General features: G+C 55.4%; 1 protein-coding gene across 9 annotated transcripts in view; it reads left to right on the top strand.

Moving 5' to 3' along the window:
* KAZN (kazrin, periplakin interacting protein) overlaps window positions 1-27,333 on the top strand; it is a 1,011,580-nt gene extending 984,247 nt beyond the window's left edge. For all 9 annotated transcript variants that reach the window (XM_025447952.3, XM_025447953.3, XM_025447958.3 and 6 more), the window contains 7 exons: window positions 5,498-5,703; window positions 6,211-6,329; window positions 14,574-14,805; window positions 16,406-16,507; window positions 17,077-17,243; window positions 22,147-22,261; window positions 23,888-27,333. In XM_025447952.3, the coding sequence (XP_025303737.1) occupies window positions 5,498-5,703; window positions 6,211-6,329; window positions 14,574-14,805; window positions 16,406-16,507; window positions 17,077-17,243; window positions 22,147-22,261; window positions 23,888-24,052 (1,106 nt within the window). In that variant the 3' untranslated portion in view covers window positions 24,053-27,333. The remainder of the gene's footprint in view (window positions 1-5,497; window positions 5,704-6,210; window positions 6,330-14,573; window positions 14,806-16,405; window positions 16,508-17,076; window positions 17,244-22,146; window positions 22,262-23,887) is intronic.
* Window positions 27,334-27,539: the final 206 nt, after the last annotated feature.

The raw sequence follows: 27,539 nt of genomic DNA, 5'->3' as shown, positions 1-27,539 counted from the left end.
TGGCGATGTAAATCAGTAGTTGGATTAATTAAAATTCAATAAGGTTTTAGGGTCAGTTCCCCGGGTACACTGGCCACATTTTGAGTGTTCGCAGTCATACGTGGCTTCTGTCTGCCATAACACACCGTGCGGATGATCTAGCATCTCCACCATCACAGGAATCTCTGGTGGACAGCACCAGCTTACGAGAGAGGGAAGATAGAATTAGAAAGACCAATCCCAGAAGGAGAGCAAAGAGAGAATGGAGAAGAGGCAATATTTTAAGAGATGATGGTTGAGGATATTCCAAAAATCAACCGAGAGATACAGGAAGGAAGCTCAATTTAAATCAGTCAAAATAAGAAGAAATCCACAGGTAGCCCCATCGTAATGAAGCTGCAGAACCCCAAAGACAAAGAGAAAAATCTTAAAAGGAGCTAACGAAAGAACAATTGGACTGGCAGCTGCCTTCTCTTTAGCAAAAAGGAAGCCAGAAATCGGTGTTGGCGCAACGTCCTCCAGGTGCCGGAAAGAAATGACCGTAGACCTACAACTGTGTGCCCAGCAAAGCTCTTTGAAGGACGAGGGGGAAACACAGGCTTTTTTCAGATAAACAAAAGCTGTAGGAGCTTACCCCCCAGAAAATACTCTTCATCAGAGGAACTTTCAAATCATGTTCTCCAGGAATAAGAAAAATCATCCTAGACATTAGGTCTGAGACGCAAGAAGAGTGGTGAACACCGTGATTAACGTGCAGGGAAATTATTTTAAGCAAATATTATCAGGATAAAAATCATCATGACGACAGTGTCTAAAATTGTGGGGTTTTATTTTTCCCCAAAAGGACAGAATTAAAATAATGGACACGGTAGGTGGTAAGTCAGAAGGGGTGATCAGAATGTTCAAATAACTTACTATTTAGGGCAGAGCATTAAGATCCTGTTCAACCGTAGGTTTTGTTAAGTCAAATACGCACGGTAAGTTTTCAAGGGTAGCTAATAAAGAGTGGTTCTAGAAGTTGGCGTGTATCAGAAACACCTTGGGCGGGGACTTGTTAAAATACAGATTATTGGACCCCAGCCCTCAGAGCCACTGCCCCAGGAACTCCGGGGTGGGATCCTAGAATCTGCATCGCTAACAAGTCCCCAGGTGCTGCTGGCGCCGCACTTTGAGAACCACTGACCCCAAAGCAGAGAAATCAGGTGCCTCCCTCATTTCCACACCAACAGAAGGGGGGGAAAGGCGAAGGGAAAACAAACAAAACCTTCCGTCTAATCCAGCTCGGTGCAGGAAGAGGCTCACGTGAGCCACATATGTCATTTTAGATTTTCTAGGAGACCTACCCGTAAAAACGGGTGGAACGGATTTTAACAACTAGGTGATGTAATGTGTAGTTACCACAAATATTGTCGTTTCAATATGCGATCCACATAAAAATTCTTGAGATTATGTTTTCTTCTTCTTCTTCTTCTTCTTCTTCTTCTTCTTCTTCTTCTTCTTCTTCTTCTTCTTCTTCTTCTTCTTCTTCTTCTTCTTCTTCTTCTTTTTTTTGGACAAAGTCTCCAGAATTCAGCATGTATTCCATACTGTAGGTTCTTCTCAGTGTGGGCAAGCCACGGAGCAGGTGCTCGACAGCCACGTGCCGTGTGTAGCTCCTCGCAGGCCGGAGCCGGTGTGGGGTGTGCAAGCTGTGAGGCTGCAGAGGGTGGAGGCCCCCGCTCCGTGCGGGACACCAGGCAGGGCACCGTGAGCAGCATCCATCCCCTCGCTCAGCCTCACCTAGGCCTGTGACGTTAGACTTTACTGTCTTCCTGTTTCACAGATGGCAACGGTGAGGCCGAGCACATTCCAGACTCTTCCCCAAGAGCAATGGAAGGGCCAGCAGTCAGGCCCCGGCCTCTCCACTCCCTCGCCGACCTCAGAACCCGAAGGTTTCTGAACAGGATTTTGTGTGACAGACCGGAGAGGAAATATTTCAGGCTCTCGGGACCAGACAATATCCACCTGGCAGGAGAACATAGAACCTCTTCTTCCGGACCCACCTGGAAGGATCCAGACGGAACCCCCTCGGCCTCTGCCAGTGGCCCGGCCGGCTCGCCTCCCTGCCTGACTCGACGTGGGAGCTACTCCCCCCGTCAGGGCTGAGACAGAGGGGAATAAAAGCCAGGACTGATGGAACCCCAGACAGAAAACCTGGGCCCGTGATGCCTGCATTTTGGAAGTTGCCTTTAATTAACGGTTTATGACCCCAAAGACGCCCCCGCCCCGTCGGGCCTTCTGCAGCGTTGTCATGGGGCTCAGTCCTGCGGGCGAGGGCGGAGGGGGGCGGAGGTGGTGCGGTGGCAAAGGCGTGGTTTGTTCCTAGGAGCCCAGCTGGGCCTCCTGCATGCTCAAGCCGGGTGCCACCCGCCACCCGCCACCCACCACCCGCAGGTGACGACAGGTGAGGACAGCCGGCTCTCCTCAGTGGCCGGGCCCGCGAGCTGCAGAATGACCCCCAAGTATTTGCACACCTGTCGTTCCTGGGGCGCTGCTTCTCTCCTGAAGGCTTCTGCTCTTTGAGTCTCTCTCTGACTCTCGGGGCCTCTCTTCTCCTTCCTTCCTCCTTTCCCTGGGGAGGCCCAGCCACGCACTGCCCCCGCCCCCCCCCCCCGGGCCTGGGACCCACGAACCCGCCCCTCTCCTCGCGGGGAGCCCGGCCTCTCCCACCCGGACCAGGCCCGCGTCCTGCTGGGACGATGCGTTTTGGCCCCGGTGGGCTTGACCCCAAGTGGGACCCCTAAGCTCCTGAGCTGAACTCAAGCCAAGTTCACCCCAGGAAGGCAGTGGGGCTGAGGCAAGTACCCAGTGGCCTACCATCGCTTCCCGTGCGGAGTTCATGAGTCATTAACCGGGGAGGTAGACAGTAGGATCGTTATACCCATGTTATAGATGGGAAAACAGAGGCTTCAGGAGGTCAAGAAATTGGCCCAGAGCCGACGTCTGCTCAACTCCAAAACCTCTTTCCACAGGCCCAGTCCAAGTGGACATCGCGGGCTGTGTCTTAGAACTTCAGGTACCCAGATACGACGAGGAGGAGTGATGTTCGTCTCTCACCTTCCCGGAAGTGTGTGACAGAGACGCGGCTCAGCAACAGGAATAGCACAGTGATTCTCGGCTCTCTCCCACCCGGGAGGACACCCCCGCGGCGTGCCCGGGGTTCACACCTGCAGGGCCCAATCCCTGCAAGCCAAGCCTGCCCTGCGGAGCCAGGGACCAGCGGGAGGGACACCTAGGCTGGCGATGAGCGGAAACTCAGGGGCCCCAGACAGGGCTGCAGAGGAGGCTTCTGTTCCCGCATTCCCGGGCGTCATGGCAACGTGTGCTCAGGCTGGCGACCTGCACGGAGCTCCGTGCCCATCTGCCGTTTCCCTGGGGGCAGGGAAGAGGCCTCCTCCCACCCGAGAAGGGAAACGCGATGATGTTCCAGGAGCTTCTCAAGCCCTCCCCATCTGGCATAGACAGGCCCCAGCATCCCCAGTCACTGAGGCCCCAGAGCAGCCCAGGGGAGGACGCAGGTGGCAGGGAGCACCACCGAGCCAATCTTATGGTGCTGGAAACCGGGGCATGAGGCCTGAGGGCTGCCCACCCCGAGTCAGGTGGCTCCGCCTGGGCGGCATCCTCCTGCCCACCCGCTGCATGCTCCGGGGGGGCTCTGGGCTTACCAGGTAGAGGCTCGCGGCCTTGGGGAGAAAGGTGTTGGCAGAGCGGGCTGTGTGCGTGGTCCCCAAGCTGACGGAGTTGTTTGCAAAGAGTCTACATGACGAGGGCCGGGGAGGGGTGAAGGCACCAGGGAGAGCGGACTCGTCGTAACTCGAAAAAGATTTCTAGGCTGCGTTTCTCCATTTAGAAAATAAATACACCTCAAAAATAGCATACCTCGCTGCAGGAAACGTGGGAAACAGGAAAGCAGGCACACACGTGCAAATACGCTCGCACACTCACACGGGCACAAAACGATCACACACACACGTTCACATGCAATTAACCCGTCACCCCTTTCTGCACGCAGGCTTTAAACATTTATCCCAACTAGTATTTTATACGTGTCAATGCCCACGTATATGCATGCACACACAATTAGAGCTCTCCGTCGTGTACTCCTGTCCACATCACCTCGAAAAGGCAGCTGGGCCGACGATGCACCTGCTGTCGTGACCTGTCCTTCTTCACTTGGCGATTAGATTATTGTCAAAAATATTCCCCAGTGACGCACTGCTCATTAAGCACCTATGTTCCAATAACACGAATGAGGCATTGCTCATCATTCAACCTCCCCTCAATAACCACTTATACCGCTTCCTATTTAATTTCTCCAATTTTTGTTAAAAATTTGTACATGTTTGTCATGGAACTTTGATGAGACACACAAGTACAGCAAGAGGAGAGTAACCTCATCCTTCCCGGCACCCGAGCTCAGGGACTTCGCACGCAGATTTGTAACCACGTGGCCAATTTGATGGATAAGCCTTTTTTTTTTTTTTTTTTACATCGTCATGATCATTTCTAATGTAACAGTATCGGCAGGGTCCTTTCTCACCAGGCTTATTATTTTTTTTAATACTTGTCATTTCTCATGGTAGTGGGTTTGCGTGGGTGTTTGTCTGTAACCCTGCTTTAGAGAAAGAGACTCTCTCTCTCTCTCCCTCTCTCCCTCTCTCTCTGTCTCGGTCAAGTCTCTGTAGCCTGAACCTGACCCGTTCGTCAGGTGCTGTTACGTCCCACCACGGACGGAAGAGTCGGGCTGGGAAATGCAGGGGGATTAACATTTTCGTCGATGGGGGGCTCCTCTGGAAACAGGTGTGGGTGCAGTAATGAGTGGAGCCGAGGCTCCGTTTATCCTAAGGAAATAAGTCACCAGGCTGTCACCCAGCTGCCCGGAGATAACTGCGCTGCGTCGTTCACAATAGCGAGAAACGGGGACAACCCATGCCCGTCAGTAGGAGGCAGGCGACATAGAGTACAAAGCATCCCCTGAGGCATCCCGCGGTGCTGTGGAAGGAAACCACAGATCTCCCCGGAGGTGGGGGGATGGCCCCCCGCGGGGTAAATGGGAACATCGCGCAGCGGGGAGCACCGTGTCTGCGCGTGGGTCTGTGTGTGTTCGTGAGCGTGGGCATCTGTGTATCCCAAAGACTATTTAACTACAACTAACAGCTGCTGTCTCCGGGTGGCGTGGGATCTGGGGCGACTTTCACTTTCTGGTTTATTTTCATCCTTTCCTGGATTAAGTTTTTAAGACCCAGTTCTTCTGTTGGGGGGGCGGGGACCGATTGCTTTTGTAATGGGGGAGGGGCGGCAAAAAAAAAACGGAACAGGAGCCCGTTGACTTTGGAGAGAAGAAATGCGTGGGGAAGACGCCCTGCCCTCCCCCTGCGCCCGGCCTGCCTAGGCCCTGCACCCGTCCCCCTCCCTGCAGCCCCCCCACCCCCCGCAGCCCCCACCCGTCTCCCCAGCAGCTCCCGCTTGTGTGTTGCAGATTCGGACAGCCAGTGCAGCCCCACGAGGCAGAGCCTCAGCCTGTCGGAGGGCGAGGAGCAGATGGACCGGCTGCAGCAGGTGGAGCTGGTCAGGACCACCCCCATGTCCCACTGGAAGGCCGGCACCGTCCAGGCCTGGCTGGAGGTGGTCATGGCCATGCCCATGTACGTCAAGGCCTGTGCGGAGAACGTGAAGAGCGGGAAGGTAGGGCGCCTCCGGGATCCCAGCGCGCATCTCCCTCCTGTGACCGTTACCAACCCGGAGCTGGCCTGCTCCACCCCCCACCCCACCCCACCCCACGGCCCCAGGAGGAGCCGTGTTCCAGGAGCCAGCTGAACTGGCCTCAGGCCCCAGTGTCCCCAGTAAATCATCGCATCTCCCTGGCAAGGCTCGTAGCCCTCCGAGCCTGGGCCTCTGCGTCTTTAAGTTGGGTCTCACCCTCCCGTACCCGGCTGGAGGAGGGCAGGACTGGCCAGAGGGCTCTTTTGGTCAGGATGTGATTCCTCCCACCTCCTGGAGCAGGGATGCACCAAGTGCTCTGCGTGGACCCCAGAGAAGGATGTGCAGGGAGACAGGCGGGTGCTGGGCCCCAGCCTCATGCTAACAGACCCCTCCGGGCTCAGCCGCAGCCAGCAGCAGGTCCTAGGGGTCTCGGGCGCCCACCGCACACGTTCCCTCTGGGTGCTCAGTCCTCACCTTCCTGGGGAGCAGATGCTGCTGAGCCTGAGTGACGAAGACCTGGAGCTGGGTCTGGGCGTGTGCAGCTCCCTGCACCGGCGCAAGCTCCGGCTGGCCATCGAGGACTACCGCGATGCCGAGGCGGGCAGGAGGTGGGTCGGCATGCCTGGGCACCCCACCCAGCTGGGCCTCCAGGGAGAAGGGACGAAGGTGCACCCCAAGACCTCCAGATACCACAGTGAGGGGCAAACGGGCACTGTAGACTGGGCCAGGGATGGAGGGTGGTGGGGTATTCCCCGGGGATGCCGGGGGGGGGTCAGGTGCTCCCCAGTCCTGCTCTGGGCCAGGCCTCCCCATAGAAAGATGGAGCTACTGGGAATCAGTGAGATCCCACCCCCATGATCCCCACAGCCTGGAGGCAGGGGGGCCTCACTCACCCCCAGAAACTCCTCTATCCCCGAGGGCCGGCCCAAGCAGGTCGGGGAACTGGGCCAGAATGTCTGTTCTCCCTACTTCCACCTCAACCCCGGGTCTACCCTTCCAGGGGGAGGACGGATGGCGTAAGGCAGGGAGAAGTAGGAAGGGACAGAGAAGAAATGGAGCAAAGGGCTTTATGGCACCAACACCCCCAAAGGATTAGGGCTGGCCCAGAAGGGCTCCTTTAGCAACCACACCTGGGAATGGCCTGCGGTCCCTCTCATCAGGTGTGTCCTGTTCCCGTTGCTCACACCCCCTCCCACACACCCCGCCTCTGTCCCATCTCCTGCCTCCCTCCTGACCTTTTCCCGAGCAGGAGCTGCTGGCGGGGGAGCTCATTCCCCAAGCAGCTCCAGGGAAACCAGAACACCCCCCTCAGCCCTCAGCACGCAGAAAGAACTAGCGCACGTAGTAAATCTGACACTTTCTGTTTTTGCATAATTATCTCCTTCACTGGTTCCCCATCATTTTCGTGCAGTTAATTAATCAAACCTGGTGGTGTGTGCTATTATTTGCAGAAGCTGCTTTGTGGATTAAAACGTGAGGGGGCTAAGGCGGGGAACCCAGGCTAGTGTGGAAGCAGGAAACCAAAGGCTCGTGTGCGTCCTGCCTTGGGCCCTTGGCGAGATTCCTAGGTGGCCGCAGAGACATGTGAGATAGATCAGAAACTCAGGTGGCGACTGAAAGCAAGCGAAGCCAGAAGGTGCCAGACTCTTGTCAGCAAGTCAGGACCCTGCGGGACAGGGCTGGGGGTGAAGGGTGGCGGAGGGGAGTGATGGGCAGGGGAGGGGAGCAGCGGGCACGAGCCTGCTTTCTTGGAGGCTTGTCCCTCCCTAGGGCCCCACAAGCACTTCCCGCTCACCACCTCCTTCTAACCGGTGCCTCCCCCCGAATCCTCTGCCACCCAAGCAGGAGCCCCCTCCTGCCCCCTTGTCCCACTCCCAACGTGGTCAGTAAATGCTGCCCGTTGAACAGCATGGGGCTGCCCCTACACCTTGCAAAAATGCAGGATCACTGCCCAAGTTCCCCCCAAAACATGGTTGACCCCAAGAACCCCTAGGAACAGAGATGCAACAGCACCTAGAAGGGTGTGGACGCAAATCGGCAGACAGGTGTGAAGGGAGTTTGGAAATTTCCCAGAGCCATGGTCAGGACTGTTTCCGAGGATCCTGTGCCCCCACATCAGACACCCCCAGGCTTCCTGCAGGAGAGAGGCCTCGTTCCCGGTGGAAATCTGGCCTGTCTCTAACCTGCCGTGGCTTTGCCTTCTCTGGGACATGGTTTCTCCACCTGTGAAGTGAAGGGGGTTCAATCAGAACAGCGGTTCTTTTAACTTTTGGAGACCACGGCCCCTTGGAGAATCCGACAAAAACTGTTGACACTTGCCCCAGAGGTGATATACAGAAACTCCACGATTTGCTTTCTGGGACCCTCTGACTCACTCATGGAACTTTCGGTGGGGGCAGCCCGGGTGGTTCAGCAGTTTAGCACCACCTTTGGCCCAAGGCGTGATCCTGGAGACCCAAGATCGAGTCCCACCTCGGGCTCCCTGCAGGGAGCCTGCTTCTCCCTCTGCCTGTGTCTCTGCCTCTCTCTCTCTCTCTCTCTGTTTCTCATGAGTAAATAAATAAAAATCTTAAAAAAAAAAAAAAGGAACTTTCAGGGGCCCATGACCGCTAGGGTAAGAACCCCAGTGAGGTCACCTTCAAGAACACATCCTGCATGGCTTGGGGCATGACATTGCCCTCCCTGGGCCTGGTTCCACTTATCTCTAAAGTACCGACCACCAAGTCCACAAGCCGGGTCACCAGTCGCTTTATAGACATGATTCTATTTAACCATCAAAACGGAAATGTGGGGTAGACATTCTGACCCCATTTTAGAGATGGAGAAAGTGAGGCCCGGAGAAATCCTGAATGCAAAATCACACTATGAAATACCCAACTTCCAAGTTGATCCCCTTTCCGTTATCCTGCGTCGCCTCAATGTCAAAAACATCAACGACCCCTACTACTCGTGTTTATGGAACACAGAATGAGCCCCAGACTCTATGATAAGGGTTTCACGTTCTTTCTTTAAAAAAAAAAAAATCTTAATTATTTATTCATTAGAGACACAGACACAGGCAGAGGGAGAAGCAGGCTCCCTATGGGGAGCCCAATGTGGGACTCGATCCCAGGACCCCGGGGTCACACCCTAGGCCGAAGGCAGACCCTCAACCGCTCTGCCACCCAGGTGTCCTGGGTTTCACGTTCTCCGGTCTCTTTCAGCCCCCACACCTTCTGTGAGGCGGGCACGACTAGCCCCACTTTGAGGACGGCTGGGGCACAGAGACACAAGGTCCCAGAGCTCAGGGTGATGGAGCCAGAGTGGCCTTGTGTTTTCTGTGTTGAACAATGACCTAGACAATCTAAATTCTGTGCCCAAACTCAGATTTCAGGGCCTAATCCAGCCCCAGTTTGGAGCAGGGAAATGTCAAATTTTACAAAACATCTGAATTACTTTTAAAGTCATGCCGTTTTCTTCAACTTGGGCGCTTGCAATAGCTCAGACCAACAGCTGGGAAAGTGTTGCCAAGCCGAGGCCCCATGGGGACAACTTTAATGAAAAGAGAACCGTTCTGAAGGGCAAGAGTGCATTAGCTGTCAGCATGCGGATGGATATTGCTGACTCTAAATGGCTTCCCCCAAGTAGCTTCAGCCAGGGGCCCCTCCCACCCTCCCACCCCATGTCTTGTTGCACCATTGATTTGCTGAGCAAACCCTCCCTCGGACTGGAGAAGGGGGCTTCTGGTCTCCAACAGTGACAACCGGGCCCCGTGGCACCTGATTCGGAGGGCTGGGAGCTCCAACTCGGGGCCCTGGGCAAGAGAGCCGTGACAGTGGCAGATAAGCCTGGGAAGGGCCACTCTGAAGTGACAAGGCTGGAGCCCAGCCCCCAGGAGGGGGCCTGCCTGGCACTTTTCCCCCTAGAGGGGAGCTTGTCTTGGATCAGAAGTTGCCAGTACGGGAGCCCTGTCCTGGGTGGCCTCCTGGGGGACTGGAGTCCATGCCCCCTCACCCGGCCTTGCTTCATCTTCTGTACATTGGACCATAGAGCAGAGGCTGTGGAGCACTAGGCCGAAGCCAGGAGGGGAGCCACACCCGGTCCCGCCGTCCAGGAGCGGGCCGTCTGGTGGGCCGCTGGCCAGATGAGCAGCAGGGTGACAGCGGCAGGGATGGGGCCTCCCAGGGGGCTCTGGGTGCAGGGGCGGGCTCTGACCCGGCACCAGCCCTGTCGGACTCAAGCAGGTGAGGGGGTGGTGTGGGGTGGAGCACGGCCCGGAGACGAGGAGGCCTCGGGGCAGAGCCCAGCGGTCCTGGGGGCGGAGGAGCAGGAGGCAGCGGCCACGCGGGGAGCCATCCCTCCTTTCTCCGGCGGCTCTCCCGGGGAGGCTGTGTGTCGAGACGAGGCCGGCCCTTCCGCAGAGTCTCTGTGCTCAGATCACTTCGTTTTTTAAAGTTCCACGTGTGATCGGTGCTTTGAAGGGAATCCTTAGAGGCAGAGCCGCAGGCGGGGGAGGGGGGGCAACGTCAGACGGAGCGGTCAGAGCAAGCCTCTGCGGGCAGGGGAGCAGGGAGCCAGCGCAGGGCTGGGAGGCAGTGGGCCCGGGGAGAGGCCAGGCCCAGCACCCCAGGGGGCCAGGAGCTGGGTGGGAGCACCCGAAGGGCCTGGACGTGCCCCCTGAGCCCCGAGGGGAGGCCCGACCCTGCTGGGGCCACTCCAAGGACTTACGACCTTACGTCCGAAGAGGGCAGCCGGGAGAGGCTTCTTGTTTTCTTTTGTTTTACTTACATCTACTCTTTGTTCCTTTTCACCCTCTTTTGCTGACTTTGTATTAACTGAACGTCCCCACTGCTGGCTTAGGAGCCATACGTCTTTGTTTCACGTTTCATCGTTGCTCTACAGTTTGTAACACGCCTCCTTAGCTTCACACTGTCTTCAAATAATATCATACAACTTAGTGTACAGTGTAGGATGCGTTTTCCCCCTGCCTTTGTGCTATTGTTTTCATACATTTTTATCTGTGTGTATTAGATGCTCCGTAATAGTGTTGTATTTTTCTTTTAAATTGACCGTTATCTTTTAAGGAGATTAGCAAATGAGAAAAATACTTACCCAGATATTTACCATTTCCAATCATCTCTATTCCTTAAAAAAAAATTTTTTTATTGTGGTAAAATACACATATTTATCATAGTAACTTGTTTTTTTGTTTGGAGACAGAGACAGAAAGGGTGGAGAAGGGTCAGAGGGAGAGAGAGAATCTTAAGTAGGCTCCATGCCCAGTGTGGTGCCTGACATGGGGCTTGATCTCACAACCCTGAGATCATGACCTGAGCCAAAATCAAGACTCAGACACTTAATCGGCTGAGCCACCCACGTGCACCGCCCATCGTAACTGGTTTTATTTATTTTTTTTTAATTTTTTATTTATTTATGATAGTCACAGAGAGAGAGAGAGAGGCAGAGACACAGGCAGAGGGAGAAGCAGGCTCCATGCACTGGGAGCCCGATGTGGGATTCGATCCCGGGTCTCCAGGATCGCGCCCTGGGCCAAAGGCAGGCGCCAAACCGCTACGCCACCCAGGGATCCCTCGTAACTGGTTTTAAGTGTACAATCTTAATGATATAAAGTGCACTCACCTTGTTGTGCAGCCATCACCACCCTCCAGTCCAGGACTCTCTTCATCTTGTAAAACTGAAACCCTATGCTCACAATAACACAATAAACACCAACTCCCCGTTATTCCCTCCCCCCTGTATGGTGACAACCACTCTTCTATTTTCTGCATTTATAGTTTTGACTGCTCTCAGTACCTCATTTAAGTGGAATCACACAGAAGTTGTCTTTTTGTGCCTGGTTTATGTCACTTAGCATCACGTCCTCAAGATTCATCCACGTTGTAGCAGGTGTCATTTTCCTTTTTAGAGCTGAATATATTCTACTGTGTGTATCTAGCACTTTTGTTCATCCATTGCTCTGTCGGTGGACACTTGGCGGCTTCTACGGTTTAGCTACTATGGATAGTGCTGCTATGAACATGGGGGTATTAACATTTCTTTGAGACCCTGCTTTCGATTCTTTTGGGTATTTACCCTGAAGTGGAATTGCTGGATCATATAATAATTTTATTTTTAACTTTAGAGGAAATGTGTACTGTTTTCCGCAGTGGTTACACCATTTTAGATCCTCACCAACAGCGCACCAGTGTTCTGATTTTACCACACCCCCAACAACACTTGTTTTCCGAGATTTTTAGCCATCCTAATGGGTCTAAAGTTGTATCTCATTGTAGAGAAATTTGTGTTTCCCTAACAGCTAGTGATGGGCATCTTTTCCTGTGTTTATTGGCCACCTGTTTGTCTTTGGAGAAAGGTCCATTCAAATCTACCCATTTCCAGATCCAGTGGGGTTTTTTATTGTGACTCCTAGGAGTTCTACTCTTTATTCTTTTGTGTGGGCCAAGTTTCCGTATGGCTATTATTTTCTTGCCTCTTGAAGAAAGTCTTTCAACATTTCCTGCAGTTTATTTCTCTGATGATAAATTCTCTAAATTTTGTTTATTTAAAAAAAAAGTCTTTTTCCTCCCTCATTTTTAAAATGAACTTGAATTTTTAGAGCCGTTCTAGTTTCATGGCAAAATTGAAAAGAAGGTACAAGAGCTCCCACATCCTCCCTACCCCCTCTCCCCCATAATCCACATCTCCCACCAGATGGAGCATTTGTTACACGATGAACCCACACTGACACCTCACAATCACCCAGACTCTATAGTTTACAGAAGCGTTGGCTCTTGGTGTTGTACATTCTGCGGGTTTGGACGAACATATGATGACATGCATCCATCATGACAGTATCATACCCAATAATTTCGCTGCCCTAAGAAATCCCCTGTGCTCCACCTGTTCATCCCTCCCTCTCCCGAACCCCTGGAAACCACTAATCTTTCCACTGTCTCCATAGTTTTGCCTTTTCTAGAATGTCATACAACTGGAATCACACAGTATGCAGCCTTTCGAGATTGGCTTGTTTCTCTTAGTAACATGCATTTAAGGTTCCTCCACTGGAAGGTTGTAAGCAGAGGAGGGACACGATCTGACTGATGTTTTAAAAAGACCATCTGGCCACTGTGGGGAAAGTGGATTAGAAGGAGCGGGGGAGGGCAGGGGAGAGGGGATACAGGGGGGCGGCAGGGAGAGAGTAAGGAGGCAATTGCAGAAATCTGTGCAGGTGGTGGTGGTAGCTTGAACACAGAAAAGGAGAAAAGAGGACACACATGCTGACCAGTGTGACTGATGGACCTGGTAGGGGAGAAGAGGACAAATGAGGACCAGGAGCCAGTGATGGTAGGGGAGGGCAAGAGCTGGGAGAGGGGACAGGACATTTCATTTGGAGCCCATTAAATGTGAGCTGTGGGACAGGAGACGCCACAGGGGCAGTTAGTGAGCAGCTGAGCTCAGAAGAGAGGAGCAGAGGGGGCGGAGAATTCGGGAGGCCTCGTTTACAAGTGTAATCCAGAGCCCTGGAAATTCTTGCCACTGGGACGGAGCGTAGGGAAGAAGAGAAGGAAGGGGCCGGGAGGCAGGAGGGGCCCACTCTAGGGCGGCGGCCGTCCCAAGCACGGGGGTCAGCAGCTGTCCAGCACGCAGTGAGGAGTGGAGGGAGGAAGGACAGCGAGGAGCCACAGGGGAGCCCCAGCAGGAGGGGCGCAGCTGCTGTCCTGCCAAAGGGATTGGGGAGGGCTCAGAGGCGGGGGGCCGGGGGGGGGGGCCATAGGAGGGCAGCGTCCAGGGAGACGCGGAGTTGCCCGGAGTGAGCCGCGGGGAGGAGAAAGGAGAGGCTGAGTCCGGCGGAGGTGAAAAGCCCACGGGGGTCTCCAGCTAGAGATGGGTGCACAGGGAGCGGGCTGGGAAGTGGGTGAAGGGTATTCTCTGGGGGCTGGGGGAGCGGAGAATGCTGGTCCCCATCCCAGACCTGGGGAGGAGGGAGTCGCTCTGTGAGCCCGCATTTCCCTGTCACCTCCTGACCCCCTCCTGGGGTCCCTACCCCGTCATCTCTCAAGTCACCGGCAGGTGGGCTGTTCTCATGCCTTCTGTGACGCTGCCACCGTGTGGCGACCGGGGGAATGCCCGCGCAGGGGACCGCAGGCCGCACGTCCACGTCCTTAACCATTTGAGAAGCACGCGGTGCGCACCACTGCGCAGCCGAGCGAGGATGTGGGTGCGAGGCGGGGAGATGTGAGATAGGCGGGGAGGAGAGAGGGCTCGGAACAGGCAAGCCAGGGGTCTTAATTCTGATTCCAAGGCGCCACAGTGTGGCTCTGGGCGAAGCCGGCTTCTGGGGTTGTCAAGGGAGGCGAGATGGCCCAGGCCACAGCTTCGTGGGCTCAGGGGTTCCGGAGCTGAGCAAGGCCCGGGGCCACACCCGGGGGCAGCCCCAGGATGCTGCAGGCTCCCGCGGTGCTGCTTCGGCCGCACATGGCCCTGCTGCTCGCTACGGTCCCCTCCCGCCGGTGTCTGAGTATGCCCTGCTCCCCCTCCCTCTGCCTCCCTCCCTCCCGATCCCTCTTCTGCTCTGTGGGGCTCACTCTGTTTCTCTGTCTCTGTCCATCTGTCTCTGTCTCTCTCCATCCACTCCCTGCATCCCCCTCTCCCCTTCTCTGCTTCATCTCTCTTCTTCTCTGCCTCTTCACTCCATCCCCTTTTCCTTCCGTCTCTGTAATTGCTCGGTCCCCTGCCCTACCCCACCCGATCTCGCCCTATTATTTTCCCTCTATCTTCAACTCTGCCCATCTCTGCCCCATTTCTACCCGTCCCTCTGTTTCTGCCACCTGGCCCCACCCGTCCCTCTCTCTGGCCATGTCTGTCCTCACCAGCCTATCCAAAGCCGCTGACCTGGACCATCACTGGGTGGCCAAGGCCTGGCTGAATGACATCGGCCTGTCCCAGTACTCTCAGGCCTTCCAAAACCACCTGGTCGACGGGCGAATGCTGCATTCCCTGATGAAGCGGGACCTGGAGAAGCATCTGAATGTGTCCAAGAAGTTCCACCAGGTCAGCATCCTGCTGGGGATCGAGCTGCTGTACCAAGTGAACTTCAGCAGGGAGGTGAGGACCAGGGCAGGAGGTGGAGGGATCTTCCACAGCCCTACTTTCCCCACTGGCACCCACTGTCTATCCATCCATCCCCCTGGCCATCCTCACACCCATCCACACACGCATCCATCCCCCTGGCCATCCTTACACATATCCACACACACATCCATCCACTTGCCCATCCTTGTACCCATCAAAATACACATCCATCCACCTGTCCCTCCACGTACCCATCCACACATGTACCCATCCACCTGGCCATCCTTACACCCATCCACACACACATCCATCCACCTGGCCATCCATGCACCCATCCCTTCCTCTCTCCCTTCCTTCTTCCAACAGCTGTTTACTGGGCATGGATCATGCCCTGTGTCCAAGTAGGGGAAGTGGGGAACCCTCATCCTCCAAGAGCTCACTGTTTATCAGGAAGAACCACAAAAGCCTGGTGCCACCATACCATGGAAAGCTGGCCCAAGGAGAGAAGTCCAGAGTTTTATGAAAACCCAAAGGTGTAACTTCCAGAGGAATCAGAGAGGGCTTCCCCAAGGTAGTGACAGCTGGACTGAGATCTGAAAGAGGAATTCCAGGTATCAGTTAGCAGGAAGTGTGAGAGAAAAGCAACCCAGCAGAGAGAACAGCACAAGCAAAGGCCCAGAGGACAGATGATATGGTCCCAGCATTGGGTCTGAGGTAGGGGCATGAACAAGGCCAGCCAGGAGACCATGGACCCAGAGAGGAGAATCAGAGTTTGGACTCTGTGTGCCCCCTTGATTCTGAGCCCTGCCAAATCAGACAGTATGGGGCATCTGCTTCAGCTCCCCCAGGATCCAAATATTCCCCAGATCGCTGGTCCCTGCGAGGAGGGTCAACCCAGAAGGTTTACTTTTCCTAGAGTGATGTCAAAGTACCAGCCGCTCAGGGTCAGGAGGAGAGACACTGAGGAGGGAGCTGTCCATTCTTCAGCCCCTCTAACACACCCACCACAGGGCCCTGGGCATGGGGAGTGGCGAGGCGCAGGCCCTGGTCCCCGACCCCCAGAACCTCACTCTGGTGAAGGAGGCAGATGTGCAGGAAGATTGTGACAGTAAAGTGTGGAAATGGGCATGGTACACTGGGGCTGGTCAGGGCACGTTGGAGGAATCCGTGGGCCAGGGGGTCCCTGTCTCCACCACCATCCCAGGAGCCCTTTGTCTGAGAGCCAGCCCCCCAGAGGCTGGTGAAAGGGGACCAGGCTGATCCCTCTACAGGTCGCCATAGGTGATGTTTTATACCAGGGAGACACTTGTTGCCCCAGGGGCTAGGGGAGTCCCGTGGGAGACCCGCAGGAGACTTAGCCCCTCATGGAAGAGCCGCATTGTTGGACACCTATTCAGCAGGGGCTGGGGGGTCTCACCCAGCCCTCCACCCCCAGAAACAGGCTTCTCCCCATTTCCCAGAATGAAAGGCCAAGCCCCAGATTGACGTGGCCAGAGAAGCCAGGGCTCGCCAGCCAGGACTCTTCCTTGTACTGGCATCCTGGAGTCCCCCCAGCACTGTGGACGGTCATCCCTTGTAACCTCTGCATGCCCCCCTCCAGCTGACCCATTGTCTCCCCCCGCCCCATCCCAAGGCCCTCCAGGAGCGCCGCGCCCGCTGCGAGACACAGAACATAGACCCTGTGGTCTGGACCAACCAGCGGGTGCTCAAGTGGGTGCGGGACATTGACCTGAAGGTGAGTGAGGGGCTGGGGAGCTGGGGTGACTCACAGGCATATACACATCCCATGCACATCTGTGTGTCCATTTTATGTTGCCAGGCTGGCAAGAGTGCCTGCCTCTTGTCGCTCAAGAAGAGGGGCATCCACCCCTGCAGTGGGACCCCCCATTAATGATGCCTTTCTCATAGCAGGAGGGGTGAAGAGGCTGGGCTGTCCTCTGAAAAGAGGCTGGGATTGAATCCAGGCTCATCTCATTAAACAACTATTTTTGGGCTGCCTGCCAAGATCTGGAGATACATCAGTGACAAAATAGTCTTGGTCACTGTCCTCATGGCCCTGAAAGAGTTGGGGGATCCCTCTAAGTCTTAAACTAATGGTCCCCAGGGGCACAAGCCCTTGCTGTTGTGGGCAGGCCCCCCACTTGGAGCTCAGGGCACCTCAAGCCAGCAGGGCAGGTCCTCAGGACACCTCAGGACAACAGGGTGACCCACTTTGACCAGCAAGGCAGGACACCAGGGCAGACCTGTCAAGCTAACAGGGCAGCCCCCCACCGCAGGCTAACCAGCCCTGTGCCTTGCCCTCAGGAGTACGCAGACAACCTGACCAACAGTGGCATTCACGGTGCTGTGTTGGTGCTGGAGCCCACGTTCAACGCCGAGGCCATGGCTACTGCCCTGGGCATCCCCAGCGGGAAGCACATCCTCCGGAGACACCTGGCAGAGGAGATGAGTGCCATCTTCCACCCGGCTAAGTGAGTGTGGGCTGCAGAAGCAGGTGATCCTGACTACCTCCTGGGCCCCTCGCTCCCTATATCCCACTTCTTCCCTACAACACCCTGAGGCTCCAAGAAGCAAAGTGCTTCAGCCTGAAGATCACAGCCAAAAAAGAGGCAGAGGAGTGGTCAGGTATTGAGTGAAGTGTGTAGAGAAATCCCCCAAACCACCCAGGTGTTTAGCGAAGGGAGCGCGAGCAGCACAGGTGTAAGGAAAGGCCATGCAAGGGTGGGATTTGAGCTGGGGAGGAGTCTCACTGGCTGGAGAGGTCAAGGTGACCAATTCCAGGCAGGGAGAGCTGGTGAGACAGAGGTTTAGAGGCAGGGAGGAGCATAGCAATGGGCTGATGGTCCAGGTGAGAGGCCATGTCCACCTACCTACTCCAGTCTCCTCATCTGAAAAGTGACCAGAGAAAAAGCACCTGGACGGATAAACCAGACCCCGTCCCAGTGGGTCCTCTCCTTAAATTAATTACAGTTAAGCTAAAGTGACCATTTACTGGATACTTGCTATGGGCACTAATGACAATACCAAGAAATCGGTGTCACTCTCCCTCCTTCATAGATGGAAAAAATTCATTCGAGGGGATGAAGGTACTTGCCAAAGGTAACACAGCTAGTAAATAGCAGACCCCAGATTTGTCCTTTGCTCTATTAATATCACATATTACATTGGTTTTCATATGTAGGACCAATCTTGCATTCGTAGGATAAATCTCACTTGGTTGTGGTGTAGAATCCTTTTAAATGTTGCTGGACTAGGTTTGCTAGCGTTTTGACGAGGACCTTTGCATCTATATTTATAAAGGATGTTGATCTGTAGGGACTTTTTCTTGTGAGATTTTTGTGTGGCCTTGGAATCAGAGTAATACTGGTCTCATAGGATGTCAGGAAGCATTCTCTCCTCTTCTGTTTTTTTGGAAAAGTATGTGAAGGATTGGTGTTCATTGTTCCATAAACATTTGGTAGAATTCACTGGCAAAGCCACACGGTCCTGAGCTTTTCTTCGTGGAAATTGTTGTTTGTTTTGGTTTGGGTTTTTTGCTACTTCAATTTTATCTGTTATAGATCTATTCAGATTTTCTATGTCTTCTTGAATCAGTTTGAATAGTTTGTATCTTTCTAGAAATTTGTCCATTTCATCTAGGTTAGCTAGTTTGTTGGCATTCAGTGGATTATATAAGCATTTCCCTATAATCTTATTTCTGTAGTGTCAGTAGTAATGTCTCCTCTCTCAGTCCTGGTTTCAGTAATTTGAGTCACTCTGTAATTCTTGGTCAGCATAGCTAAAGCTTTGTCTATTTTGTTGACAGAGCTCATATGTGAATCTGAGGCTCTCTGAGTCAGAACTCTGAGTGTTGAACCCCCAAACCACATGAAACCTCAGGAAGCAGCTGGGCCACCACCCATGTTATACAGAAAGTGAGGCATGGGGGGGGATATTGTGCATCGGTAGCAATGATCCAAAAGTCCTGAACTGCTCTTCCCCATAGGCAGGCTAATATCCAAGGGGTTCTTAAAATGAGGTTCACAAACTCCTGCAACAAAATCATTGGTGCTCTTGTGAAATACAGATCCCCTGGCCCTACTCAGATCTACAGGACCAAGATCTTCTAGGAGAGCCCAGGAATCTACATTTTGGACATTTTGAGGTAGCTTCTTAGAGACCAGAGTTTGAAAAGAACCCCCTATTCCATGAGCCATGAATCAACAGTGCAGGAAAAGAGCTTTTCTCCTAAGCATTATCCACCTTCCTGAACCTTCCTTCTGGAGCCATGTGACCTGTAATGACCTTAATATATTCTGAGCCCTGGAGGGGCAGTGCTAGCTAAACATTAGTGGGCATTCGTGTGCCTAGTAACCCTTGACCACCCCTGAAGTAACAGGTGCATCAAGGACTATCTAGGATTCACGGGTGAGCACTCATGGGGCACAAATAGGGTGGCTTCTTACGTTGTTGGCAGGCCAGGGATTCCTTTACCTTCCAATATCAGGATAAGGAAGAGGAAAGTGGACTCCTCGGTCCTCCTCTTCATTTTATAGATGAGGAGTCTGAGCTGGTCAGCCAGGGTCTTGAGAGGCAGTGCCAGCCCAGACCCCAGGCACGGCTCCCTACTGTTACCTCTGCGCAGTGCTGCTCTCTTACACGTGTCTGCCCGTGGTCCATGTGTCAGGTCTCCGTGTCGCATTTTGGAGCACTTTGCTGAGAACACAGGCCAGGGGGAGCAATTTCAGTCAGCTTGGGGAGAAACAGAACTTCATGAGTTCCTAAGAAATTTTAGAGACCACCCCTGTTGGTACAAGAGTCCCCAGCTAAACAAAACACCAGTGGAGATGGTGATCCCCTGGCATGTGGTTAAATATTGTGGTGATATTTAACCACATGCTGGGGATTATATTAACCAGGCTCTTCAGGCTTTGCCCCAGGACATCTCTGCAGAGGTCCAAGCAGTGAAGCTGCCCTGTCCACTGCCCTCCTGCTTCCTCTCCTTCTGTTGCTGACTTCAGCTTTCCAGAGAGAGGTGGGGCAAGGCAAGTGGGGCTGGCTTTTTGGGGTGAGTCCTTCCAGAATGCCCTGATTGAGTGGGAAGATTCAGATGGAGAAATATCCCTAACTATTGAGTATCTCTCAAGGGACTAGCTCAGGACTCCATCCCAGATTGAACCCAAGGCTGGGGGACCCTGATGGAAAAATAAGGTGAAATGACACATAATGCAATTGGCAGAGGAACCAGGGCACTGTGAGGTGTCCAACAGTGCAGCGATTATCAATTATTACTCTGAACTCACTACCTGCACCTCCACTGCTGCCTCCCTTTCTCCCCCGACAGGGAAATGGCTGGAATGTGGGTTCAAATCCTGCTGTGCCGCTTTCTAACATGTTAGACACAAGCGGGTGATTCCAGGCCTCTGCACCTCAGTGTCTCATCTGTAATATGGGAATAGGAGCCCTCCCTTCCCAGCAGCTCTGTTAGCAGGGTTCAGTGAGGCAAACTATACGCAGCGCACCTGACACAGACCCCCCCAGCACCTAATCACTCAGGCCCCCCGACCTCACACGAGGACCAAAGCATCTCCTTGATGCACTTTCCTCTGGATTTGGTTGCCCAGGGCGCCCTTCTCCGGGGCTGTGCTCCAGCTTCCTCCTTAGCGTCACAGCGGGAGGAGCCTTTCCTCTGTGAACTTGGACATGCTTCACCGTCCAGAACACGGAATAAGAGGCCTTGCCACGTCTCCCGCCTCCGTGGCTGGCAGGCTCCCCAGGCCACAGAGTCAGGGGTGGGGGGTGTTCTAAGTGGGGGTGGGAGGGGCATGCTGAGATTTTCCGGCACCCATGCCAAGGTGATGTGTGGTGACATCCTGCCACCCAACCCCTAGCAGTTACTGAAATGTGAGCCTAGAGACCAGGCCCCAGACCATTCGATGGTGGTCCCGTGTATTGAGGGGCCACAGCAGGGCCTCTGAGGCTCCATCTCTGGCTTCTCCATCTTCACCATCTGTGTGATTTCAGGCAAGAAACCTGCCCCCCTCTGAGCCTCAGCTGCTCAGCTTGAAATGGGGATAATCACTCCTTCTCAAGGTTTCTGGAAGGGTTCAAGCACCACACATGGGTGAGGACCTGGCTAACACCCAGCACTCAGGAGGTGGCCATGCATACTCTTCCCTTCCCCACCTCCTTCGTCTCCACCAGAGCAGAGCATCTTGTACCTCACAGGCCTTAAAAATCCTCATTTGATCGGGTCAGATTCAACTCTCAGGTGGGCCTGCAGCCAAGGCTGATTCCCACCCCTGACCTTCCCTCCTGCACCATGATGCCTTTTTAGGGTCCAGGATACCCTCTACATTGACTCCAGAAACCTCACTGAGATGCCGGGTCCTCCAGAGTCTACCTTTATCAAAACACGTCCTTTCAGCATTCCGTCCCCTCAGGGTCTGACAATGTGACTAGAAATACACCAGAGGCCATTTTTAGCCTCCAAAGGCCTTCATCTGGTGTTTGGCTTATTCCCCGAAGCATTGATGTTTTCACCATTTTAATCCAAAGGAGGAACTGGGGTGGGATTCAGCTGCGGTGGGAAAAGCAAGAAGGAGAGAGATTTTGGCATGGTGGTGGCGGAGGCCATCCCCGGGCCCTCCGTCCTCCCCGCTTCGTCCTCCACAGCACTGGTGTCCTCATGGGCAAATTTCATCTATAAAAGGTTGGACAGTAAATACGGGAGCACCTGAGAACCATCTGGTCTGCGTCAAACGTAAAGCACCCCGAAGAAAGCAGGCTTCCACAACATGTGAACCAATGGGCGTGCCTGGATTCCAATAAAACTTTATTTGCGAAACCAGCTAGCCAGCCAGGTGCCGCTTGCCGAGTCCCATTCTAACGGAAGCCCTTGATGCTTTAACACAGAGAAGGGAGTAATGGGGTCACTTCAGGCATCAAGTTCGCGGAGTGGGGGACACAGATCTCAAATGCAAAGTAAGGGGGATTTTGCTGATGCTTCTCCAGTCGTGCCAGTTAGCTCAAATGTGGGCCCTCTCCCATCAAGCCTCCCCTCTCCTGGCAAGGCGTGCAGCACCCTGGAGACCTCGGAGTCTCACAGACTTGGGTTCAGATCTCGGCTCGGCCGCTTGCATCTGGGTAACCCTGGGCAAGTCGCTTAACCTGCCTGAGCCCTCCCATCCCGTTGCCCCAACTGTCATGCAGGGATGTTGTAAGGGTTGCATTCATACAGTGCTCAGCACGGGGGTGGCACGCAGGAGGGACGCAGCAGATCACAGCAGTTAAGGCCACTGTCACCTGTGTGAGTGTGCGTGTCTCTGGGGGGTGGCAGCCGCCTGGGCCCCCCCACCCCCATGCACTGCTGACTCAGAATGGGTCTCTCCCCAGCTCCTCAGGCATCCGGGAGGCTGAGCGTTTCGGAACACCCCCCGGGAGGGCTTCCAGCATCACCCGGGCGGGCAAGGAGGAGAACAGCGGTGGCATCAAGTACAAGGCCGGCCGGGTAAGTTACCGATGGCTTCAGCTGAGAGTCTTGCGGCCCGGGCAAGGTCTTTTTTTTTTTTTTTTTTTTTGTCATCTGGGCCCTTGGTGCCGCCTCCCACCTCCAATCTTGGCCTGAGGAGGGAGGGGGGGCCAGATCACAGGTGCGACCAGGAGAGAGGAAGCCACCTTCAGTTGACCTGCGTGATGCTTAAGCCCCCAGCCCACCCCCACCGCAGGCTTAGAGTAGGTCTCACCTGCCCGCATCAGAATCACCTGGGCTGTTGATTCTGGGACCCATCTGGGCCTCCTGAAGCCACAGGCCTCTGGGGTGTCGGGGAACCCTGCAGGCAGCCAAGCTGCCCAGACTCCGAGAACCACTAACTTAGCTCTTGAGCTCCAAGGACCCAGCCGACGGCCGACAGCCGCAGGTTAGGCTCTGGTCTGTGAAAGTGCATCAGTTTGCACCTATTCACGCGGACCCAGGCTGACCCAGGCTCCTCGGTGGAAGCGCGTAGACGCAGAGGGAGAGGCGGGCAATCCAAAACTTCTCCTTCGTTCAGCAAACATATTTGGGCCCTGACTGTGTTTGAGGCACCACCCTAGGCATGAACGGGGACAAGCCTGACTGAGCCCCCACCCTCGCTCACGGCGCCCTCCGTCTAGAACGTGTGGTCTCGAGTGGGGTGTAAGTTGGTGCCGGGGCGGGAGGGGAGGGGAACAAACCCCTCACTCTCTCTACGTGTGAGGCTCAGTATACGTACGGGACGTGAAGAGAAGCACGGTGTATCTGCCGTGTGGAAATTTCACGGTGGGGGCGTGATTGGGAGAAAAGTCTCTAAAAAGGCTCCTTTTTGAAGGTGGCAACGTTGGACAAAAGGTTGGGAAGCCCCTGGTCTGGAAACAAAAACAGTCAAGGAACTAAAGAGTTCCAAAGCGCTGTCAGGATCATTGTCACAGAGGGATGTTCAAAATAAGAGGTAAACAGGCACCGGGAGCCTGGTCCTACGACAGCGAGAGCCCTTCGCCAGCACCTTGCCGGGCGCCGTACAGATCCGATTTCTGCTCTTGACCTCAACTCGGGGAGGAAGGAAGTGCTATTCCCACTCCGAAGCTGAGAAAGCAGGGGCTCAGAGAGGGCAGGTGACCCCTCCAGGGTCACGCAGCTGGGAGGTGGCAGGGCAGGGGCCCAAAGCCCGGCTTGTGAGTTTCCGACTCACGCTCTTTCCACCACCCTGGCAGGTGCTAGAACATTTCTTCCCGACCTGGGGGCGCAGTCAGACTTCAGGCCCATGTGCAAACACCCTGGCCTCTCCCCCATCACACCCGTCCCCGACTCTCCGCCCGCTGGTGAGGGAGATGGGAGGCTCTTGAGGACAATCAGAAAGACCTCATTTGTCCTCACCCTCGGCAACCGTCCAATTCCTCCGGTTGGGAACACGAAGCTCCCCCGACGTTAACTCGTGAAACCCTCTCCGGGTCTCTGAGCGACAGAGCGTGAGATCTCACAGGAGGAACACGGAGAGGTTGGACGAGGGACTTAAGGTCACACGGCGGTTGGAATGGGGGACCCCACATGCCCCAGGTCCGAAAACACTCATCCCTTTCCTCTCCTCCCGGCCCGTTCATCTCATTTCTCTCTCCTCAGCTCCCCCTGGGGAAGATAGGAAGGGGCTTCAGCAGCAAAGACCCCGATTTTCACGACGACTACGGCTCTCTTCAAAATGAAGACTGTGGAGACGATGACCCCCAGGGCAGGCCGGAGCAGTGCCGTCTGGAAGGCTACAATGGCCTCGAGGTCACCAATGTGTAAGGAAGGGACCCCGCGCCAGGCCCAGCGCGGACACGCCTGCCGAGGGAGAGTCGCCAGAGGCTGGCACCACTCTGTACATAGGGACCGCGGCCGAGGATGCTCCTCTGCTCCCGGACGGAACCCCAGCAGACTGGCGCAGCGTCACACGGGGGCTCCGGGGGGCGAGGAGGCACCTGCTTGTTCCCGCTGGGTGGAAGGACCCGTCAGCCCAGCCTCTCGGCAGCCCAGGCCCCCCCGCAGAGGGACTGTCAGCCGTCGAGCAGTCCCCGCGGTCCCCGCGGCCTCGAGCTGAGCTGCCAAGGTGGAAGGAGGCCAAGGGGTCCCCAAAACACCCTCCTGGAAGGAGCGGGTGGGACTCCAGCCGGACACACAGAGCCCAGCGCCGGGAGGGGGCGAGGCGCCAGCCAAGCCTGAGGCTGACCCTGGGCACCTGGAGCCCTCCGGCCGGCCTGGTGAGCCCTTGGCTTCGGCTCCGTTCCTCCCATGACTGGGGAACTCGGGTTCTGACTTGGGTCCCTGAATCTCCGCTGGGATTGGGAGGATGCACAGTGAGACGGTCATTCCCTCCCAACCCCTAAAAGTTGTGTGTCAGGCAGGGGGTGGACTGTAGAAAACCTATTTGCCTTCTCTTCCCGCGAGTGGAGGCAGGTGGATGATCCTTGCACGGGTGGGGCTTAGCAGCGACATTTCCAGGAAATGCAGACTTCCTGTCGTCAGGATGAAGGATGTTCTGAGGACAGGAGCCAGCACGGGTGATCGACTCAGTGGTAACCACGTGCAACAGTGGGTTTGGGATTGGGAGCAGGGAAGTGCTTGTCATTGTTTACCCAACAAGCCTCTGCGGTGATGGCTCAGGCACCTGAAACAGGTGTGCCCGCCAGTGTCCTCGCTGAGACGAACCTTGCAGGGCAAAGTCACGAAGGCGGTGCAGAGAACCCCAGCCCTTTCCCGGCCCCACCACCGTTCTGCTCCGTGGCTCCTTCCCAGGGGCCTCACCTCTCTGTGCCTGAACGTCTTCATCTAGGACCCTTCCGGTCCCCTCCCAGGGACACTGTGAACATTAACACTTGCTAATGTCTGTAACACGCTTTGTAACCTCTCCAGGGACAGGTGGGAAGGTACAGGGACGGAAGGAAGTGTCCGGATTCCCGTGTGGGACACAGAATTGACCTTGAACCGGTTTCCCCGCAACTGGTTGGGCCAAAAGGAGGACAAGGACTGCTTCACGTTTGGACTCTCCAGAGCCCCCAGTAGGGCCCTGACCAAAGAGAGAGATAGAAAGGTTCACGTGGACGACCGTGGAAAAATCCGTTTGAGCCACGTGTTCAGGCTCGAGTCCATTGACGTCCGCGCCGAGCGATGATTTGGGGGCACAAACGCATTGGGGTTCTCCTGACGCCTCGGTCGTCAGAGCGTATCATTTGTCGGGACCACAGCGTTGAAGCCTTTCGCACAAGAGCCGAGGGCAGGTCTGAATTTCCAAGACTTGAACAGGTGTCAGCCTCCGAGACCCGCCAAAGCGCGGGTTCTTCCACCCAAGGAACAGTTTCCTCTCAAGAAAAGCCTAAACCGAGGCCCGATGAACCTGAGAACGATTCCTCCCCAACGCCCGAGACCATGGTTTTCCCTCTGACCCTAAGATAAGCACAGCTTTTCTTGCCACTGGAAGCCGAGCGCCCAGCAGGCGGCAGGTGGACGGCCCCTCTCTTGTCTGAATGTGTAGCTTCCTAGGGTCGCATCTCTGATTCCAGGGCCTCAGGGGTGAAGCTCTGGCGTCTAACTTGGCTTTGCTGGGGTTCCAAACCCCGGGATGTTAATGCCATTCGGCCACACAGGCTGCAGAGCCTGCAGCCTGGCAGGGGGAGTAAACCCCCTCCCCCATAGCCTGATGCCGCACACAGGTCACTCCCAAGCCAGCGTCCGGGCTCAGTGACCTGGGACCCCCGGATCTGCCTCTTGGGAAGCAGCAAACCAGGTGGGAAATGATTCCCACGGGGTGAGCAAGGCTGGCACACGGGTGCCTGCGTGCAGCTCTGATTGCTTGAAGCCAGTGTTGACCTGAGTTGTCGGAAATGAAGCTTGCATCCCCCCCCCCCCTTCAATCCCATGGGGCATGAGATGGGCAAGTGGACAACAAAATTTGCAGCATTCGGCCAACAGGCCCGGGGCCACGTGGACATCAAAAGTACCTTTCAGTCCAAATGCTACCCTGATGGCACCTTCTCGCCTGCCCACCGCATCTATCCTTGGCGGCCAGCTGAGCGCGTGGAGCTGGCTCTGCAACACGAGGACAGCTTGGTTGATGAGTGAACAACCTCCACAGAGGGTCAGATCCCGGGAGCTTCATCTGCTGAAAAAAAAAAAAAAATCCTAAATGTCAACTCTGCTCCGAGGGTGGGCAAGGAGAGCACGGGGTGCAGACAGCCTTGGTGGAGAGATTCATGTGGCTAATTGACCAAGGCTGGAGGGTGACCACCTGCAGAGCAGCGACCTGCCACGTTCGGCCCAAAGGGGCCTCAAGGGGTGACAGGGCTTCTGGGAAAATGTGAATATGCTTCTTTGGGAGGTGGCACCTGCGCCCATGGGTGCTAGCCCCTTAAAAAGAGGCAGTTGGTGCCAGAGGTTGGGGTGACCCAGAAGGGGGTGGAGGCACCCCACACCTCTCCGAGAAGCTGGGGGCCAGAGCCATCAGAAGGCCCCTGCGCGGCAGACTCAGCTCTCTGCCCCAGACACTTCTGAGAGGCCCCCTGTTCCTTAGCCCCACAGAACCTTTCTCCCAGAAATCTGCGTGTCCGTCCCCAGGGCTCAGGCTGTAGGAGGCGGGAGGAGCCACACGAGCATCCGGAGCAGATGCAGGAGAAGGGAAAGGGGTGTCTGCAAAGCGCGGCCAGCATGGAGGTGCGGGAAGGACAGTGGCCCCAATCCTGAGGCCCCTCAATAGGGCCCCCCACCACTCCCACCTGGCCCGTCCCCGTCCCGTCCAAAGCCGCACCTTGTGGCACCGTCTTTTCCACGCTGCTCTTCGAGGCTCCCATGGCTCCTGGCGGTTGTGTGGTGAGGAAAGAAGAGCCTCTGAGGCCGGCGTTGCCAGCAACGGCTGGCGGGGGAGAGGAACCCCCTCCCGCAGACGGAGTCCGTGGCTGCGAAGGGAATCCGTGATCCACGAGCAGAGATGACCGTCTGGGTTCTCTCATCGGGGCCACGGCCCCCGCGTCTTCCCAGGAGTGAATTTTAACACTGTAACAGTAAACACTACCGTGCAGAGCTCTGCTGACCAGGTAGCCTTTTGCGACGTGTGTTCTCATTTCATTTTGCCAACAGCTGCCTTGGGAGAGGGGATTATGGGCCCATTTCATAGGTGGGGAAACTGAGGTTGGGGAGGCGAAGAGGCTTACCCAGCTCCATACAGCTAAGAATTCCCGAGGCAGGGACTCAGACTCGGTCATCTGCCTCCCATCGCAACCCCAGGCTCCTCCGGCCCCGCTGG

This window comes from Canis lupus, chromosome 2 (genome assembly GCF_003254725.2).
Source record: "Canis lupus dingo isolate Sandy chromosome 2, ASM325472v2, whole genome shotgun sequence".
Lineage (NCBI taxonomy): Eukaryota > Metazoa > Chordata > Mammalia > Carnivora > Canidae > Canis > Canis lupus.
Note: the sequence above shows the minus strand (reverse complement) of the source record. Positions and strands in the feature narration are given on the sequence as shown.